We start from the raw sequence: 19,021 nt of genomic DNA, 5'->3' as shown, positions 1-19,021 counted from the left end.
TTAAATTAGAAGGTGAATTTATGCTGGGTCAAATGGCACTAGATTTAAGGTGGAGGGCTTTGACTGCAAATTTGGGTGCACATAAAGGCATGGAGAATTTATGTGTAGCTTGATTTTTGTGAACGTAAAATTACTGTATTATAGGTATATATATTCTTTCATTTCCCGGCCATAAAGGATATAGATAAAAGTGCCATGACTGTCTGAAAAGAACACAATGGCAAACTGGGAAGGATAGTCTGTTCAATATCTGCTGAGAACAACTCTTACAGCAGCAAGTGCTGGGAAGAGAATTGAAAAATTGATTTTTTAAAAAATTACTATTTTGGGGTCAACTTTCTGCAGATAGGAAAAGCTTCCAACAGGAAAACGAGGCCAGCTGAAGTCCTTATGTAGCAAAGGCAAACACAGAAGTAAAGTATTTTATTCAAGATGTCCCTAATATTTAGAGCATGGAAGCAGGATTCTCCCTGGTGCTGTTGAGGAAGTTTTATAAATATCCTAAGCACAGGATACATTTACCTTTGCTTATTAAAGGTATAATCTTTTATATCCATATAAAATTTATATTCATATAAACATGGATAAACATTATCCACTTTCTTATAGCTGTAATCCTTTGTTTGAGCCTGTGTACAGCATTGTGTATAACAACTGCTTACCATTTTTCTTCAGTGAGATGGCCCAGTGGGCTTGTATTTATTTTGTACCAATATGTGCAAGGAATGTGCATGTGTGGTGAAGGAGCAAAAGCAACAGACTTTGTATACTCCTTTTTATATCTGAGCATGTACAGAGTGTTAAAACAGACACGTATACCCCAAAATTGTTTGTCGCATCCAGCCTCTGAGAGGCAACATCAGGCTAGCTGCCCCGGGACAATGTCCTTCTAAAAATGTGAGCTCTCTGATCAGCCTTCCCGTAGTTTCTGTTCAGACTGCTGCTTGTCTTGCCTCTTGTCCAGATGGAAGGTAAGAGAAAATAGGGGAACCAGAAGCATTGTGACAGTTGAAATTTGGGTTATGGTGCAGAAAATGCTAAAGGTTATCAGGGCAGGGAGCACTGTAGGTATCATGGGGGATGTGAAGGACCGGCAGGCAGAGGGGTTTAAGTGTTGCTGGGAGTGAGCTGAGAGCATTATGAAAGAAAAGATGGCACATGGTGGAATGGGTATAATGAGGTTACAGAGGACGCTGGGCATATTACAGCAAGGAAGAAGGAATTATGGCATGGATGTTAGTAAATGGAAGCTTGTACTTTATAAAATCTCTTTGTAGTCTTGTGCTGTAAAAGTATTTTTATCAAATTACATATGTCACTTGGCTATGCAGACAAGGAGGACACAGTAAGTCAGGCAGATCCTTAAGATAACTCACTGCTTCCTTTTTTTGCTGTGAGCTTGCCAGTTTCTTTCAGCTAGGCCCATGCCTGAGTGGGAACACTCAGCTGTTTCAGGCTTTCCTACAGGCTGACTTCCACTGCTATTGTAGCTCCTTTCCAACTTTTCATTTGTTCTTCTTTATTTCGATATCTTCCCTTTTTTTTTTTTTTTTTTTTTAATAAAGGGCATTTATTACATGTTGAACCTTCCATGATCCAACCAATTACAGATTGCTCAACTGTTTTCATCAGGCTTGCATGCACCTCTTTAGTACAGATTTCATATTGCATGTGACTGATTTGCCTTCTGATTTCTTGCTGTCCTTCATTACTAGTTTTATATATATGTATAGATTGTCCTCAGTGAGCTTGCCTTTCTCTCACTCCTATAATTAGAGCTAGAACTGGGAAGTATTTAATTTTTTTTTTGTTTGTTTTTTGTTTGCAGGCGTGAGAAAGGGAATTTTGTTGTGCTTATCAGACACGTGGGATTGTGATGTGCCTGGGCTGTTCTGCATAGGGATGTTCCAAGCTTCTTTAAGGGGATTGTGACTGCAGCAAAGGTAATTTGATTTTTTATCTTTTGAAATAATCTAATCCGTAGACCTCCACTGAACTTTGTGCTCTGCTTTTGCCAGACCTTTAGGGAAGGCGTATTTCAACTACTGACTTTACAAGACTCAGTTTGGCACTGAAAACTGACACAGGTCCTGTTTCTTGCTGTTTAATGTGTGATCATGCAAGTTTGAAATCTGAATTCCCTGCTCTCCCTGCGCAACCAGGTAGAGCCAGCTTTGCCGCTGATCAAATGGAGACAGGAGACAGACTGCCCTGCTCCCAGCGCCCAAACGGGTTTGTTTATTTAATACGGGACTTCTTTTCCTCACTAATGAATAGCTTTCAACCTGGGGCATCGCTAGAGCCCTCTCTTCACGGCTGTGTGGGAATGAGGACTCGCACATCCCTCCCTCTCTCTGGCCGTGACGCCAACGGGCCGGCCCTGGAGCGGTGCGGCGGAGCTGCTGAGCCCGGCGCGCCCCGCGGTGCCCGCTGGGGGTCCCGGCGGGCCGGGCTGCGGGGGGCGGCCGCGCTCCAGCTGTTGCCGCGCTCCGGCTCCCCCCGCGCGCTCCCCCCGCCGCGGGCAGCGGGCCAATGAGCGCCGCGGCCGCCGCCCCGCCGGCCAATGAGGGGGCGGCGGCGGGGCGGGCGCTGCCGGCCGCGGGGGGAGAGGCGGGCGCTGCGCTCCGCTCCGCTGGGCTGCGCGGCCGCTCTGTCCCTCGCTCGCTGCAGCCCGCGCACGGTGCGTCCTGAGCCGTCCGGCCGCCCTCCCGTCTGCCGGAGCATCTCGCCCGCCTCCTCCCGCCCGCTCCCCGCGCCTCCGCGGCGGCGGGGCTCCAGCACTGCTGAGCGTCAGGCGCAGCGGCGGCAACACCACCATGGCGGTGGAGGAAGAGGGGCTGCGGGTCTTCCAGAGCGTCAGGATTAAAATCGGTGAGCGCAGCGGGCAGGGGCTGGAGCGGAGCTCGGCGAGGTGCCGAGCGCCCCTTGGCGCTGCTCCGCGTCCCGCCGGGGGCGGCGGGGCGGGCGGTGCCCGCGGCCCGGGGGGGCTCCGCGGGGCCGGGCGGCGCTGCCTGGGAGGCGGCCGGTGCTGCGGGGACGGGCGGGCAGCGCCGTGCGTCCGGCCGGCCGGAGTCCGCAGGATATTCGGCCCATTTCGCGGGTTTTGTTGGTTTTATTTAAATTTTTGTTAGGGTGGTTTTTTTTTTTTTCTTTTTTTCCTATTTCATTTTTGTTGCTAAGCTACGCTCTAAAAGTTTGAAGGCGGTCAGCGAGTCTCAGCACTATGTGTCACTGTCAGAGCGGGTGTGAAGCCGGCCCAAAAGCGGCTGTGTGCAGGAGCCGCTGTCCCAGCCCCTTCCCTCTGCGAGGGGGACAGGCAGGGGCTGCTGTCGCTCCCTCCGACTCTCGCTTTTGGAGATTCGCTCTTCTTGCCGTTGAGTGAGTTCCAAACCACATTATTAGAAAGTAAGCGACAGATGTCAACGAGCGGATTAAACTCTCCCTGGTCGAGTTCTGAGTGTGCCGGCTGGGAGGGAAATCCCTCGTTTCCGTAAGACAATCAGTGCCACATGCCGAGAGAGCGGTTCTCCTCCCCGGGCTGGGGCGCGGGGGCTGCGAGCTGCAGGGGAAGTGGCGAAGTTCAGCGCCGGGCTCACAGCAGCGGGTACCGAGGGTGTGTGGCTTCCTAATAAAGCTCTTGAAAAATCTCCTTTTGCGTTTCCCTGCGTTCGGAAGGAAATTTGCAGCGACCAATTGGCGTGTTCGATAAAACTGAAACGTGAGATTACGTAGAAAGTCTCATTATTGGGCAGTGGAGTTAGCATTTCAAAGAGACCATTGCTAGGATCGTTTCCTCGTTAATTGTCAACAGGTAGTTTAGTGATATCGGTTTTTAAGAGTTAAAATTTTATCATATAAACTAAAAATTATGTTGTTCGTTTTATGTTCTTGTATACATCCAGAAAAGAGATTCAGCAAAGCTACAGGGTATGGTCGGAGACTTGTTCTCTGTCTCTTTTTCAAAGAGGGGAGAGGAAAATAAAAAGGGTCTTTTCACAAGGGAGGAATCCGGACATTATGTGAGTGGTGATATTGCAAGGTGTTTCTATCTGTGACTTTTACTAAAAGGGCTAAGAACACATCTCGCGTGTGGGATGATGACTTGTGGCTAAGGTGTTTGTTTTTGATTAGTTGGGGTTTTTTCGAGAAGAAAATGGTGATGATCTTATACCTGAATGATTGAAGTCACGAGAGTGTGGGAATTTGAAGATAATACCAGCAGCAAAAGTCTTAAGATGAATCTCATCGTGTCGCTGACTAAAGTTACTCCTGCTGCTGACTTCAGCGGTCGGAGCGGCGCCTCTATCCAGAGCTAAGCGCTTGATTAATGTAGAACTGCAGTAAGGATCCCTGCTGTCCTTCAGCCTGCACAGCGAGCAGGAAGAGCGGCGAGCATCCCGGGCTCGGCGGTGCCGTGGGAGCGGAAGGTGTTTCCCGGCGGGTGCCGAGGACAATGGCCGGCGCTGCGCCGCCGTTCCGCCGCTGCCCGGCAGGGGGCGCAGCCGAGCGCTTCCGTCCGCCCGCGGCCGAGGGGCGCGCGCCGGCTTGCTGCCACTCGTGTTCAAAAGCCACGCTCCTCTCTGGAGCTGACTGTCGCTTCGGAAATTTGTCAGGAAAATAGGAAGCGGCAGGATTGCTTTGATGGGTTGAGGGAGTATTCTTATTCAGACGGACCTCGTAAAGCAATCCTGATCTTCTAGAATTTGTATATGGAAGCTTGTAGGCTCCCTGCAAAAACTGCTCCTGTGACTGGATCTGAAGGGAGATCACAGACTCACAGAGTTGTTAGAGTTGGGAGAGATCTCTGGATATCATCTACTGCAAACCTCCTGCCAAGGCAGGGTCACCTAGTATGGGTTATACAGGAAAGAGTCCAGGTGTGGGTTTTGAATGTCGCCAGCGAGGGAGACTTCATGACGTTTCTGGGCATCATATTCCAGTGCTCTGCCATCCTCAATGATAAGTTCTTCCTCGTGTTGGGGTGGAACTTACTGTGTTTCTATTTATGGCCATTGCTCTTTATCCTGTTGCTGGGCACCACTGAGAAGATGGTGAACATTGGAGGGGCACTACTTTTTTCACCTATTCCCAATAGTACATTTCTTTTAACAGTTCCCATTCATGGGTATTTTATAGTTTTCTCTCTTTACTAGTGGCAGGAGGCTTTGAATCTTTCAATGGGTTAAGAGAAAAGTAATTTGAGGGCAAAAAGATAAGTCATTTTCCATGCTGATTTGCTTTGATATATCATGCTGTGGAAGTGGTCAGTTTGTTCTTTGGGAGCTTGTTTCATAGCCAGGCTCTGACTGATCTCTGACTTTCAGGTATTCTATGCTTGATCTGATGTTTCCTTCTCTGTAGCATCTCTGCTGGCAAATAATCAGTGGGGATACTGGTATACAGGTGTGCCTTAGTGTGAATTGGATGAAATGTGGGATTAATGCATCGAGGAATCAGTGCAGAGTGGACACCCATGTTGGCATGCCTCTCTTAATGGGGAGGCAGATGCAGTTGGGAGGCTTCTGGCTGTGCAAAACATCTGTAGCCTAGAGATGTTTGAATGCCATGATGTAACGTACTGCTATAGCTGGCTTGTCCAGTATTTCCAAGAAGCTGTGGGTAAATGAAGGCATTTTCTTCTGCTTGTGTAACTTGTTCTTTTGGGACTGATGGGCTGCATGGAATCAGCCATATTTAGCTAGATGGGTAATTACATCCTGGATCTCCTAAGCGCTTCCATGTTCTCAGGAGTGTTGCTTCTAGTCATGCTTGGATTTGGCTTGAGCCATCTGTCTCCTTTTTTTGAAAATGTTGAAACAGTTGAGCTTTTGTAGCAAGCTGTGCTGCCTCACTCAGTTGAACTGACAATGGTGTGGCACCTCCTGAAGATGTCTCATTGAGATGCTGAAGCTGTGGAGCAGCAATGCGAACTGTTGATGTGGGTACCAGTGCTAAGAGGAGTTGCTACTGTGCTACCTCTTGTCCAGTTCCTTTTGTGGTTAGTTGAATAGAAATAAATTAATGCCTGGCAACTTCTGCTCATGTTGCAAGGAAGCAATGTACAGTAGAAAGAAAAAATTAGTACTTGTGTTAATGAATGTGCTGCTCAGATGTCTAGTTGAAATTGATTTATTTTGGCTTCCCATAACTGAAACCGTTGTGCTTATGTCCTTTTTTTTTTCCTTAATTGAAAATTATTTTTACCGGAATCCCTTATGCATAAACAAAACAATGTGTCATGTAAGACTAAACAAACACTTCCTATAAGATTGCCACTTTGAGGAAGTGTGCAGTGCTGATATTTCCATGAGTCAGTGTTTCAAAACCTGAAAGGAAACAACATAAGGCTCTATGGCTGATGATTGGCTGGAAAAACTACAAAGAGAGTCCTTCTGCTTGACAACATGACTTGTTGTACTGTTAATATTTAATAAATATGCTGTACTTAATTGCTACTTTTTTCTCCTTAAATGGCATCAACTATTAAACTTTCAGTTGAAAAAATAAAACTCATGTTTAACATTTCTGCTGTGGAAAGCTGTGTGCTGGCTAGTAGACAACCTGCTGCCAGATTTTGCTTTGTGAAATTGTTTATACTTGAAAAATCTAAAGAAACAGCTCATTTGTGAATTTTCACTTTAACAAGCTTTTCATGTCTCTGCAATCTAGTACTTGGGGACATTAAGCTCTGCTCTAAAATAGTATTTTCTAGCAGTAATAGAGCTTGTTACAGGTCTGTCTGATAGTTTGAAAGTAGTAACTGGGGCAGGAGGTTATTGCACACTGAGAGTTTACTGAGGCTGTAATATAATGAGCAGGACCCTTTACTCATCATTCTGTTGACCTGACAGATAATAACAATCCACTTGTGCACTGTGAGCGCTTCTTGCAATTTAAGACATTCATGAACTTCTGAAGATTTCTTTTATCATCTTTCAAAAGGGCTGTTCTGTGGTTACAAGGTGTTGAAGTCTTAGTCTAAAATGTGGGAATTCCAGCAGCGTAAGCTATCCTTAGTGTGATCAGAATCATGAGGCAGTGAAATATTTGTGATAAAAGTTGCCTCCTACCTGATGCAGGTTGGTGCTTCACACACAGCTTACCCTGTTCTCAACTCACCCCATTTTCTAGGAACTGTATGACCTTGTATAAGTCCAGCTGACAAAATGTGAATGGTTGGTGTGTAGATGTGCCATTTCTTTGCCTCTTACTCTCCCTGTGCCTTCTTTACTGGCACATGCAGAGCTTTGTAGTTTAAGACATTGTGAAAGCAGTTAAACTTTGTGAAAATTAGTTAAGTGCTAGTTTACTGGTGTTTAAGCAGGTCAGTTGCCAAGAGAAGGTATTTACAAGCTTCCACCATTAAACTTGGTACAGAGTAAATGTTCGAGAGGCATCTCTGTGTTTCCCAGGCTAAGAAGAAACTTATCTTGTCCCTGACAAATTTAAGGTCTTCCTTAAGTCTAATAATACTAAGGCTGTTCAGGGAAATCCATTCTGTCTTGAGAAGATGTCCCTTTTAATGTTGTCTACTGGGATTTAGTGCCTTAAGTGGTTACTTTTGGAAGTAATTACGACTAAATATGTTCATTGCATAATACTGTAAAAGGATTATTCCCATTTAAATGGGGCAAAAGGTTGTGAAATAGATATTTTTAGAATGACAGTTTTTCCCAGGTACCTTTCTCTCTCTCTTGAGATATATATATATAGATATATATATATATATATATGTATGTAAATGGAAAATTATTACTTAGGAAGTGTGAAATGTTTCTTATAAAGATAACAATGTTTTTTCCGGTGTTTCTAAGTTAGATGACCAAGAAGTAAAGAAAGGAAGAAAAGCTATTTGCATCTCACCCTGAATATATTCAAGACTTCTCAAGATCTTTTCTTTACATTAAAATGTTAACAAGTACAGCTTAAACTGATGTTGCATAGGTAAAATAAAACGACAACTTAACGTTCTTATTGATTGACTGTAGCAATGCTAATTAAGGCTTGAGTCTTGAGGCCATGGAAGGTGCAGAATAAATTATGCAGATTTGTCACTGCTGGTTCAGTTTTTGAAGTTGCTAGATTTGGTAGTGGTTGTGTTCTGACCAGCTTGTGTTCAGTGTGCTGAATGGAAAAGGTCTGGGACCAGTGCTGTTTCTAGAGGCAGTTTGCCATGGCTGTTCATGGACTGTCAAGAACAGCTGTGGCAAAAACGGAGACCATATTTTCTGCAAGTGACAGGAGGAAACAGAGGTAGCAGTGGAAAATGCTGCAGTGAATGTAATTTTGAAGAAATAGAAGATGCTTGTGTTTGGTGCTGTCAGCCTAACATTAAAATCCATAGCCTTACTTTCTTTTAAGTAGAGAAGGATTCATATATGAGTGGAAGCCCATGTCTTTTGGTTTTTAGAGTGTGTAGAGGTAAATTCAAAGGAATGAATCTGTTAAACAGGTCTGCTCAGGACCTCTGATGTTAATAAGAAAACTTACTAGGTTTTTTTGGTCTTCTTCTGGAATTGGTAGATTTGAAAAAACTGGTATTTAATCTGACTCATAAGAAATAAGTATTTTCTTGTTGCTTCATGGAAGTGATTGTCTGGTTGTCAGAGTACCAAATGCTCTTACATAAGGACATACAAGTACTGCATATCTTTCTCAGTTTTCCAGAAAATGCTTTTGAAAACTTGATCAGTTTGAAGAGTAATTTAAGGCAGTGAATGTTTTTTGTACATATTTATTTGTTTGTTTGTTTATTTTTACTGTTTCACTATCATTGGTTAAAACCAGATTTTTAGTTCTGAAATTGCTGGGTTAGTTAAATGACAGTATTAATTTCTCTTGTTCTGTTTTTATGTCTGTTCTGCTTGATATCTGTTCTTTGTTCTGCATACTGGTTCAATTTTGTTTGATAGCTGCAATCCAAAGCATGAAATCATGATACACTCACCCAAATTAATGCCTTGATGCTGCTGAGGAGGCAGGATTTGTCTTTCCCCTTCCCTGCTCATCTTACTGCCAGCCAAGAAGTGCTCTTTGTACACCTGATGTTGACTGATGCTTCTCTGCTCACAGAAAAGAAAATCCAGTTCAATTTGGAAAGCAGAACCAAAGAATGTAACTTAATTTTCTTTCTGAGTTTAGTTTTCTTCCATTTTAGTGAACTGTTGTCAGAGATATTTCTGAACAAGTATCCAAGGGCTTGACTGGGAGTGTGCGTGTGTGGGAAATCAGAGGAGGCAGGAGGTGCATCCCTTGCCTTCTTGTGTGGGTACTGGCAGTGTCATCACACTGCCTGACTCTTTCTATGCTCTTCAGTTCACTTCCTTTCCTTACTATAGCTTTTCTTGATGGTGCTGTATTTGTTAGTTGCCAGTACACACCAGTTTGATCAGCTGCTCTGGAGAACAAATGTTAACTCCAGTGAGAGTGGCAATCTGACAGACTGAGGTACTTGTATCTCTGACCTTCTGCTTGAGAACTACTTGAATCTCACACTCAGTTCAGGAGCTTTATCTGTTTATAAAAGTTTAGGTGTTTGTTATTAATTAATAGTCACACATGCTGCCCCATTTCTCCCTCACACACTTGTCTTTTAAAGCTAAGGCACCTAATGTTGATTATCATATTTATGCTTAACAGAGCTCCCTCTCCCCTTTCTCTGCATCAAAGCAAGATTTCTACTTAGGCAGTTGTGTTGTCAAACACTGTTATCATATGAAGTAATTCGTTGCACTGATACTCCCATTTAAGGAAGACATCATGTAAACACTGGACAGTGTTGCCTATACCAAGATTAGAAAATAAAATTGAAAAACCTCATCAAAAATACCTTTGATAGTATTAATCAGGTTTAAATTCCCTCTGTCCTTTCTCACTGACTGATCTCCATTACAGGATGTAAATTAGGAATAATTCTGTTAAAAAGCCAGTAATTGCAGTTCTATGAGAGTTAAATAAAGTCTTTGAGTATCTCATGTAGCAATTTTTTTTCTTGGAGGAGTCTGGGGGGGAAAGGATGAGGTAAAATCCACTTTGGGTTGTTAAGGAGTACTTAATACCTCTCATGTTTTTACAATTCATTTAGCAAACAAATGTGTTTGGAGAATAAATCTTACAGATAGCTCTTGTGAGAGAAAGAAGCTCTCACAAGAATAAAATCAGAGGCTTGCAGACTTGGCTGCATACTGTAAAAGATGTAAATATCAGACAATTGCATTGCTTATATTGATCTGACCAATAAATGTTCAGCCAAATACATCAGAGAAAAATGTGTGTACCAGTGTACTATTAATGCTTCTGGGGAGCGAGTCACCTATGGCTTATATTAATAGTCAAAACACATATTAGTTAAGTCTTAATGCTGTGCTTTTAAACTTTCTAGTATTGGAGGTTTATGTGTTTTGTGGTTACACCAAGGAAAAGCTGAAGCTTGGAATTAATAACAGGTTATATTTTATTTAACTGAAAAGCTGATTGTGGACTTGCCCATTCTTGCTATTAAATTCTAACCTGATTTTACTGACATTTGCTAAACCTTATGAAGTGTTTGTTCTTTAGCAGTGTCTGATTTCTACAGTGTAGTGGACTAGTGACTGAATTTAGGATCCAAATAAAAGCTTTGTTTTGGAGTAAAAACAAAACAAATCTAACTTCCTTCCTCTCCCATCCTAACCTCTACCAAGGGGAAAGGAACTTCCCTGAAACTTCACATGTTGTTTTCCTCCTATAGAAGACTTACTGGGTGAAAGTTTTGCAAAATGATATGTAAAGCTTAAAAATTACGAAGAACTGGAGTATTTTTCCCCTGCTTTCCTTTCTCAAATTTTAATGGATCATTGCCAGCTGTAAAACACTTCATATATTCAGTGGAAAGTTTGAGGTCTTTGAGGTTTATTTTGGTTTTTTTTTTCCCTTCTGCCTGAAGGGGAAAAAATAGTGTATCTGTATTTTTGAAGTCTGTTGAGGAAAGAACACAAATGCTGAAGACTTCTGAGGCTTCTGATTAATGTTTCTGCTGTTCAGTTTTCATTCCAGACCTCAGAAGTATTACAATTTTTTTTCTACTTAGCTAGAGACTTGTGCATTTGTCTGTTATTACCTCTCAGGGAACACTGAGGCAGAATGAAGGTCCCCTTCATTAGCCAAACAACTGAATCTTGCTGTTTGTTCCCCGTTCCTGGGGTGTGTAGCTGGGACTGCATTGCCATTGACTGAAATGGATTAGTGTGATGTGATGGCAAGAGGGTTTCACTTAAGAATGACAGGTTTGAACAGGTAGCATTCGATGCAATGTTTAATTTGCCTAAATATTAACATACATTTATACGCTGATAGTAGGTGGATGAACGTTAGATGAAGTGTCTCAGTTCTTCCACGTGCAACAAATGAATGAAAAGTCTTGAAGGGAAGAACACCTATTTCTATGATGAGGGGAGGAGGGGGACACACAGATCTGTGTTCCATAAGATGCATGCTTAAGCTTTCTTTTCATACATTACAGTGACTTTGGGAGGAAATATACTTGTCTGTTTGTCTCTAAACTTGTTACTAAGGGATTTCAAAATCCATTTAGAAGAAGTTTGCATTGAAAGGCCTGAGTTTGTGTTTCAAAAAAAGGAAGATGAAACATTGGACATGCTGTTTTACACAGGGAGCAGAAGGGTGTTTGAACTTGTGAAGGAGTTTTTTTTCCAGGATTTCTTTTTAATCTGGAGTGGTGATGTGTTGTTTATGTGGGTTTTTCTGTTGTTTCTTTCTTTTTATTTTTTTTTTTCTGTGTGTTTGTTTTTGTTTTATAGATGTAGGAATAAAAATTTTAAGTGACTGATAACTTGTTTTATAGCAATTTGCAAATTTACATTCCATTCAGTTCCAGTTGCAAGGAAGGCATGTAGTGTAAATCAGCTTTACTCTTTTTTAAATTTTCCTTGCTTTTGAGTTTCATTCAGCTTTAATATTCCAAGTATTGAAAAATGCACAACTTGAAAACAAATACAGTTATGCTTCTGTTATGACTGATTTATACAGATTTCTTATGTTTAAAAAAAGCAACTCAAAAAAACAGATGAACTGTTGGCTTAAGGAGTTTTAAACTCCTTAAAAATAGGAGGGAGGAGAAGAAGTTTATTTTTGTTACTGTTTCAAATTTCTTCTAAAAATATTTCTATTTACAAATTGTTTACAGCTACTAACTTTTGTTCAAGAACTCTAGAAGAAAACAGTTAGTGGTAGCTTTTTACAAGGCTGTAGTTGATTCTTGCTTGTATTTCCCAGCTGGTGTCAGAGTACATCTGGAATCTATGAAATTCCTTTCTTTGTTCCTCATTTCCTGTTTCATTGAGTACTACAGTGCAACATTCTGAAAGCTATTTCTCTTAGCATCTTCTAAGATGTGCATTTTAAACAAATTAGTGATTTCTTAAAGGTAGTTATATGTGCTTGTGTTTGACAGTGTAATTGAACAGTGAAGTTGAATGGTATTATGAAACTTCTCAGATGCTTTGTTGTCACATTTCAGTGAAAAATAGTTTTGTTGATTTATCTGGCTGTCGTTCAGCTTGTAGAATTGTAGGAAGGAGGGTGGTAGAAATGGAAGAAAAATCTGGTAAATAGTACAAAAGCTGCCTTTCTTAGTCTCTCTCTCCCTCCCCCTGCCCAGGAACAATCACCAGTTTGTAATGGAAAATTAGATCTATTTTGCAGGAGACACAGGGTGTGACATCCTACAGTTGCTTTTTGATTCGGGTTTGAAAGGCTGGTGACTGCTGTAGAAGACATGAACACAACCTTGGAAAATTGAGCTCTGACACTCTGACACAATGTGAGAGTTGTATGCATCTAAAACAAAACCAATCCATCCTCTCTCTCCAAAACAATCAGGTTTAAGTTAGATTTACTGGTTGGGATTGCATTGTTGCAGATAATTCATAGTCAGTAAAGAAGAGAGGAGGTGCAGTTTTTTAACAGAATTGCTCTCATTTTTTGCCAGTAGTTGTTCTGTTCTTCCTGAAAAAAATTGTGCTTTTATGACTACTTAACGTATGTGAGTGGTTGCCCCAAGTTTTCAAGAACAAATGCAAGTTCTTTGTAGTCCAGTGGTTGGCTCTTCTGTTGCCATTTGTGTGCTGTTTGTGAGATGGCAGATTTTGTTCTCTGTGCTGTCACTAAGTCAAGTCATGAAAACCCTGTGGTGGTTCAGTACATGTTCAAAAACTTCTTCACAAAGCATCTGCTCTTAAGATGAGACTTGCATTCAAAGCATTGTTTTTTCTCTTTATAAATGCACTTGCTGTTTTCCTCTCCATTTTTAATTTGTGGAATATCTCTGAAATGACAGCATTTGCTCTCATGGAGAATGTAATATTGGGGAAATATTTGTCTTATTTTTAGCTGCTTTTAATACATTCTAGCAGAGATAAGCAAGGAATGCTAGCATTGAGACCTGTAACTCCTCTACAGGTCTGATCAGTACAGTTTCTTATATTCCTTTGATGTTTTTGGTTTTTTTTCAAATGTCCCTGACAGCAGATTGTATAATATGTATGTATCTATATAATGTAATTGATTACATGAAATGGGTTGTACATGGAGGTAGTTGCACATTATATTTTTACTACATATTGTAAGGAGGTGAGAGAAGAGCTACTTGTTTCCCACAAGGTATGCTAAAATAGTGAAATAGACAGAATTGTGAAACTCCAGCAGCTGTGTGTCTTTCATCATGTTATATGGGTACAGAACCATTTTTAAGGTTCTCACGTTCTTCTGCACTGATATAAAAATAACCATGCTGCTCAGTGTGTCTGAGAATTTGGTAAACCTAAAAGCTATTTTGCTCTGTAGGTGATTATTGTTGCTATTAGACTGTATTATGCCCTGTTTCAGGGATGCATTAAAGGTCCTAGAAGACTTGCATTGCTCTGTTCAAGTTAGAGGAGCTGTGCTCCTGTGAGTTTTGTGCACTGTTGTAGCTGTCTGTAAGGTCCTTGTCTTCATCTATGCAGGTTCTCAGTAGACTAGACCTAGTCTGATCCCAAGAGACTTCCTTCAGAGTACTTATCCCTGCAGCACTGGTTCATTAACCTACTAGTTAAGTTCCTCAAATGATAAGTTGCATTTTACCTTCAGGAACGTAATTTTCAGGTTCTAAGCTTTGTGTGAAGTATTCCCTTGTAGATAGGAGAGAGGACCCATCAGCTATTTCTGCAAATGTTCTGTGGCCTGTTCCTCTTTATAAACATTTACAGTGTAGATATTTCATGTTTAAGACTTTGGTTGATGTTGCATAATATTCAAATTTCAAATTGTTAAGATAACTGAAGAACCACATTTGTGCTCTATTAGCATTTCTTGCCCTAAGTGTAAGGTAGGAGTTGACCAGCACTACTCTTACTTCTGTAAATATTTGTCTTACCCTGTGTTTGTGGATTGTTCCACAACATTAATTTTGCTGCATGCTAAGGGCCGGCAGCTCTTGGGTGACTCTGCTTGACCACTGTGAACACCAGACCCACTATCAGGAGCTCTAGGTAGTTGCTGCAGAATAAGTTTAGGTGCTTCAGAGATGATGATGGCTTAGAAGGGAGGTCATGGTCCATGGTCATTAATTCATCGCTGTTTAAAGCTGGGGGAACTGTTAGTGTCCCTTCCCCCTCCTACTGATGTGTAGAGCCAGCCTCTGTGCTCTGTGGGGTGGTGCTTGCAATGGACTTCAGGAAATTGGCATTGCATGTTAGAGTTGGAAGGAACTAGATTTCAAGATAGTGTGCCTCTCCCTACCCCCCTATGGCTTTTTATTTTTTAGGCCTACTAAGCAAAATTGCCTGAGAGGGAGGAAAAAAGCTAGTTTTTATTCAGACCAATACTCCTGCCCGTCTGTTTTTGAATGGTGATTCTTTGATTTTTGACAGGGAATAAAAAGTGCCTGGGGGAATTTGGAATGTTGCAACAGAGCAAAATCATTTCAGTAAAAGTGATACTCTAACAGACTGATAGTGTGTTTTGACACCCAGTTCTGTGACAGTATTCCAGAAACTTGTGAGTTTGAAACTGGGAAAAAAAAATGAGCTGGATTACTTTTAAAGCCGTCTTCAGTATTAAATGTAACCAGTCTCTGTAACAGTCTAGTGCAAAATGTTGTCATTATTAAAGTTTCCTGATAACACCTGCAAATTATTGGTGTGCTGGTTCTGGTAATGGGAATTGGCAATCTAGTCCTGGAAGTAACTTGTACTGCATGCTCTTGAATATGGGCTTCGCTTTCTTGTGCAGAGTGAATCTCTGGAATTTAAGGAATATTTTTCTCCTGGTCTGGTGGGATCTTGCTCAGGTTTAGTTGTACTGTGTCAAACTCTTTTTTTTTTTTTTTCAAATGTTTGGTGGCTGTTTGAGCTATAACCAGAAGTACCAATTGCTTGTAAGGTGTGGTCTCTACTTCAGCACTACCATGCACACTGCATTGAGAAACATATAGGAGCAAGTTCTGTGCCTTACAGACCATGCACAGTGGCAGAATGAAATGGGGTCAGGCATGAATATCTTATCCAGGAAGGGCTTAGAACCAAATAAGAGCTTACATGTCTGTGAATTAGTGCCAGGCTGCAGATACGCCAAAACTCCTCTGGCCTTGCATGGGGTTAACTCAGTGCTACAGAATGTCATCTGTAAAACCCACTACTTGTTTGGTGTGAAAACACTGGGCCTGGAGCTAGGTCTGATTCCCTATTGCTTTCCACAATGCAAGATGTGGACAGAAGCTTCTATCAGTTTCCTTCAGAGTATGGCATCAGTAGCAAGGTAGGACCTTGTAGCTGTGCCAGGAATTTGGTTTCCTTTGTACTTCTGGTGGAGGCAGTGAGGGTGATTAATCAGTGCTTTTGTTGTATTGTAGGTATAACATTGGGTGTCTTCAGTGTCATGGTGAAATACTAACGTATTTTGTGTATTTATCTTCTAGGGTATCAGCCTGCAGGAGATAGAATTGGGGTATTTCTCTTGGGGTAGGTTGGGTTTTTACAGAGGCAAAGCACAGTGCACTTTGATCTAATATAGGTGTCATGTACATTTCTTTGATATTTTTTCTTGCTGTTTTACCATGGTTTTGGACATGGATGCATGCTGCTTTCCGCCTCCCCAACAAAGTGTTTGTTGCTTCTTTGACCTCTGTGGTACACCTGAAACCAGTGCTGGAGTACTCAGCCTTCAGAGCTGTGGGGGAACAAGGTGTGGGAAGGATGAGCCATAGCTCAGACAATGTGTGCAACTTTTTTTTCTTTTTGCTCTTCATTGCTTTTTGTTTGTTGAATGATGGTTTTCTTTTGGGAACATGAGATTAGCACTAAAATAGGCCAGCATAGGATGAAGATGACGACAATATAAAGCTTCTAAACATGATTTTGAGCCAATGGGTTAGCTTTACTTTAATCAGGATTTTAAATTTTTTTTCAACAATCATTTAAGTAAAATCTTTGTAACAAACAGCTTAATATCAAGAGTAAATTTAAGTATTTCTTTAGAGGAATGGAGCACTTAGTTGGATGTTGATGGGGACTAACGTGGATTCTGTCATAAGAATTTTGAAGGGGGGGAAGGGAAGGAGGTTGAGACTTTTGTAAATGAAAACTAACTCAAAAGGATGCTGCTGTACATCTTTCATGGATGCCTCTGAAAGGTCTTTAGTTATACGCAGGCTTAAGAATCGTATCAGGAGTTACGGCTTAGCTGTAGACGGTGTAATCACTGTGATACAAAATTGGTTTGTACTCTTGTAATAATCCAGGTTGGGTGGTTCAGCCCCAAACCTTCAAGATATAAGACAGTAAATTTGACCTGGCCCACTTAATTCATTTTACAGTCTCCTCAGGTGTAATTTTTTAAGTTCATTAATTGCCTAATTAGCCTTAATGATAAATGAGTTTTTATGCTAATCATTTGAAAGACAGCCTGATTTAGAAAAGTCACTGAAACACGTAGCTGCTGTTCTGCCAGTAAAACAGCCTGGATATTTGTCTCACTGTGACATTATGACATCAGACATATGTCTTCATTCATGTTCCTGGCAGCTGGAAACAGTGTCTAAAAGGCTTGTATTGTTTACTCGTGTCTGCTAAGCACCGGTGAGCTTCCAGAGTCAAACACTTGAAACTGAGGGTCACCATCGTAAGGGTTGTTCATTGTAATCTTGAGTCCCTTTGTGTACACAACATTCTTACCATTACAGCATTATGTATTTACTTTAAAAAAAAACCAAAACACTATACTGCTTTCAGCCCATGGGATGAGTGGTACTTGTGTAATAAGTAATTTATTATTATTATCATTGCCATCATCTGTATTCTATTCCTGTAGTGGAATGCATGGATTTCTGCCCATATGTTTAGTTCAAAACCTACTCTGACATTGTTGTTGAGCTCTTTTGCTGCATTCCTTACTGTACAGTGGAATCTTTAATCATTCAACCGTTTTCAAGGTAGAGTTGACTCTCTTAAGTGGGAGACAGGATAGAAAAATGGTATTTACCTGTCATGGTGCAAATTTTTATCAAATTCTACGTTTTTCTGGAAGGCAATTTTTGTTGAAGTGGCAAGGATCTTTGCCCTGATGTCTATATGTATCCAGCCATTGTTATTCCATTGTAGCAATCTTTTTTCTTCCTGCTTACTTCATTTTCTTCCCCTGCTGAGATGTAGAGTGCAGATGCCTCATAAGCACCTCTCCCAGCTGTACATAGAGATGGAATTAACTGGCTTTGGCTGAGCAGTGCCCAGAGTGATGAGAGAGCCCTGCCAAGGGAAGGGACAGGGGAGGACAAGCAGGATTCTGTTTCTCTGCCTAGCCAAGTCTTGCTTCCTTCCTTTCAAGATGCTGTTCTTGTCAATCTGCACTTGGAGTCAAATGCCTTCTGTGTCTGCCTGACATGGTAGGGCTTTTGCAATGAAAGTCCTGCCTGGCATTACCAATACTAGAGCAAACACCTCTCACAAGGATCAGAAAAGATGCTGATTTCTGTTTTCTGGGATTTTGGTTGAAGTATTTAAGGTCAAAAGCCTGATACTTAATTTTGACACCTGGACATTTGCTGGGCAAGCTGTCTTCTCTTGAGTTGATGCTGCCTGTTTTAGCTGAGACAATTGAGGGGTGTAGGAAGAGTTTAACAGAAAACAGCTTTAGTACTCTAGTTATATAGAAGCTAAAGAGAAAGCTATTACTAAGAAACTAGTACTTAATTGTTGTTTTTTCTTTCCCCTGTGTACCCATCCTCCCCTGCTTGATAGAGTCTCCCTGTTCATCTGCAGGATTTAATACAGTTTTTGCCTTTCTGTAAGCCAACAGAAAGGGAATTTTGAGCACTGCACTACCAAGGTCTCAGTCTTGGTGTAGAGCATCATTTTATGCAAGTAACTTTTATTCAAGTTGCTTGGAGTCTAGAAAATGTAGAGAAGTCTAGTAATAAATTAATAATAATAAAAATTAAATAATAAAGTAATAAATTTCATTTTGCCCTCTAGCTGCTTACCTTTTTGAAGAGCTGCTAATGTTACAACATAACCTTTTGCTTAGCCTTGACAAGTGTTGCCCTGTTCTGAATAACAATGGTTAAATACTCCACTGATCCTTGTGACCTTAGTAACAGAACTCCAGTGCCCTGCTGGTATAAGGGTGTGTTTTATTAATATTTAGAGCAGAACTGAATGAACAAAAGATTAATTTAATGTGAGGCTATCCTATTCCACTTGTCACAGAGCACAAAGTGGATTACTTGATAAAAAAACGCAGGCTGGAAGCTGAGCATGACAACAAAGCGAGCAGGGCAATGATCTTGCCAGGGAGGTGGGGAATCATACGGTAGCTAAACAAGGGTAGAGAAGGTTCATGATGTTAGCCAGGGCCAACCAAGAGCCTGGTGACCACCAGAGTACTCAGTAGTAGTTCCCAGGTAACACCAGAACTTGAGTCGTCAGGGCTGGTAAGGAAAATGACCAGGTGCAGACAAACCTGGAGGGCTCTGACAAGGGCCAAGGGT

The 19,021-nt window shown here is 41.4% G+C and overlaps 1 protein-coding gene across 2 annotated transcripts in view; it reads left to right on the top strand.

Annotated features, from left to right (window-relative positions):
* The window catches only part of RASA3 (RAS p21 protein activator 3), a 160,371-nt gene that overhangs the window by 28,563 nt on the left and 112,787 nt on the right, over positions 1–19,021 (top strand). The window contains exon 3 of one of the 2 annotated variants that reach the window (XM_023918247.2): positions 1,829–1,943. Coding sequence is in view for 1 of the 2 variants with exons in the window: in XM_086880277.1 (XP_086736403.1) it covers positions 2,817–2,871 (55 nt within the window). In the remaining variant the exon portion in view is untranslated. Of the gene's footprint in view, positions 1–1,828; positions 1,944–2,638; positions 2,872–19,021 lie in introns of those variants that run through there. The other variant, XM_086880277.1, reaches the window with a different exon arrangement.

This window comes from Cyanistes caeruleus, chromosome 3, assembly GCF_971803275.1.
Source record: "Cyanistes caeruleus chromosome 3, bCyaCae1.hap1.1, whole genome shotgun sequence".
Lineage (NCBI taxonomy): Eukaryota > Metazoa > Chordata > Aves > Passeriformes > Paridae > Cyanistes > Cyanistes caeruleus.
Note: the sequence above shows the minus strand (reverse complement) of the source record. Positions and strands in the feature narration are given on the sequence as shown.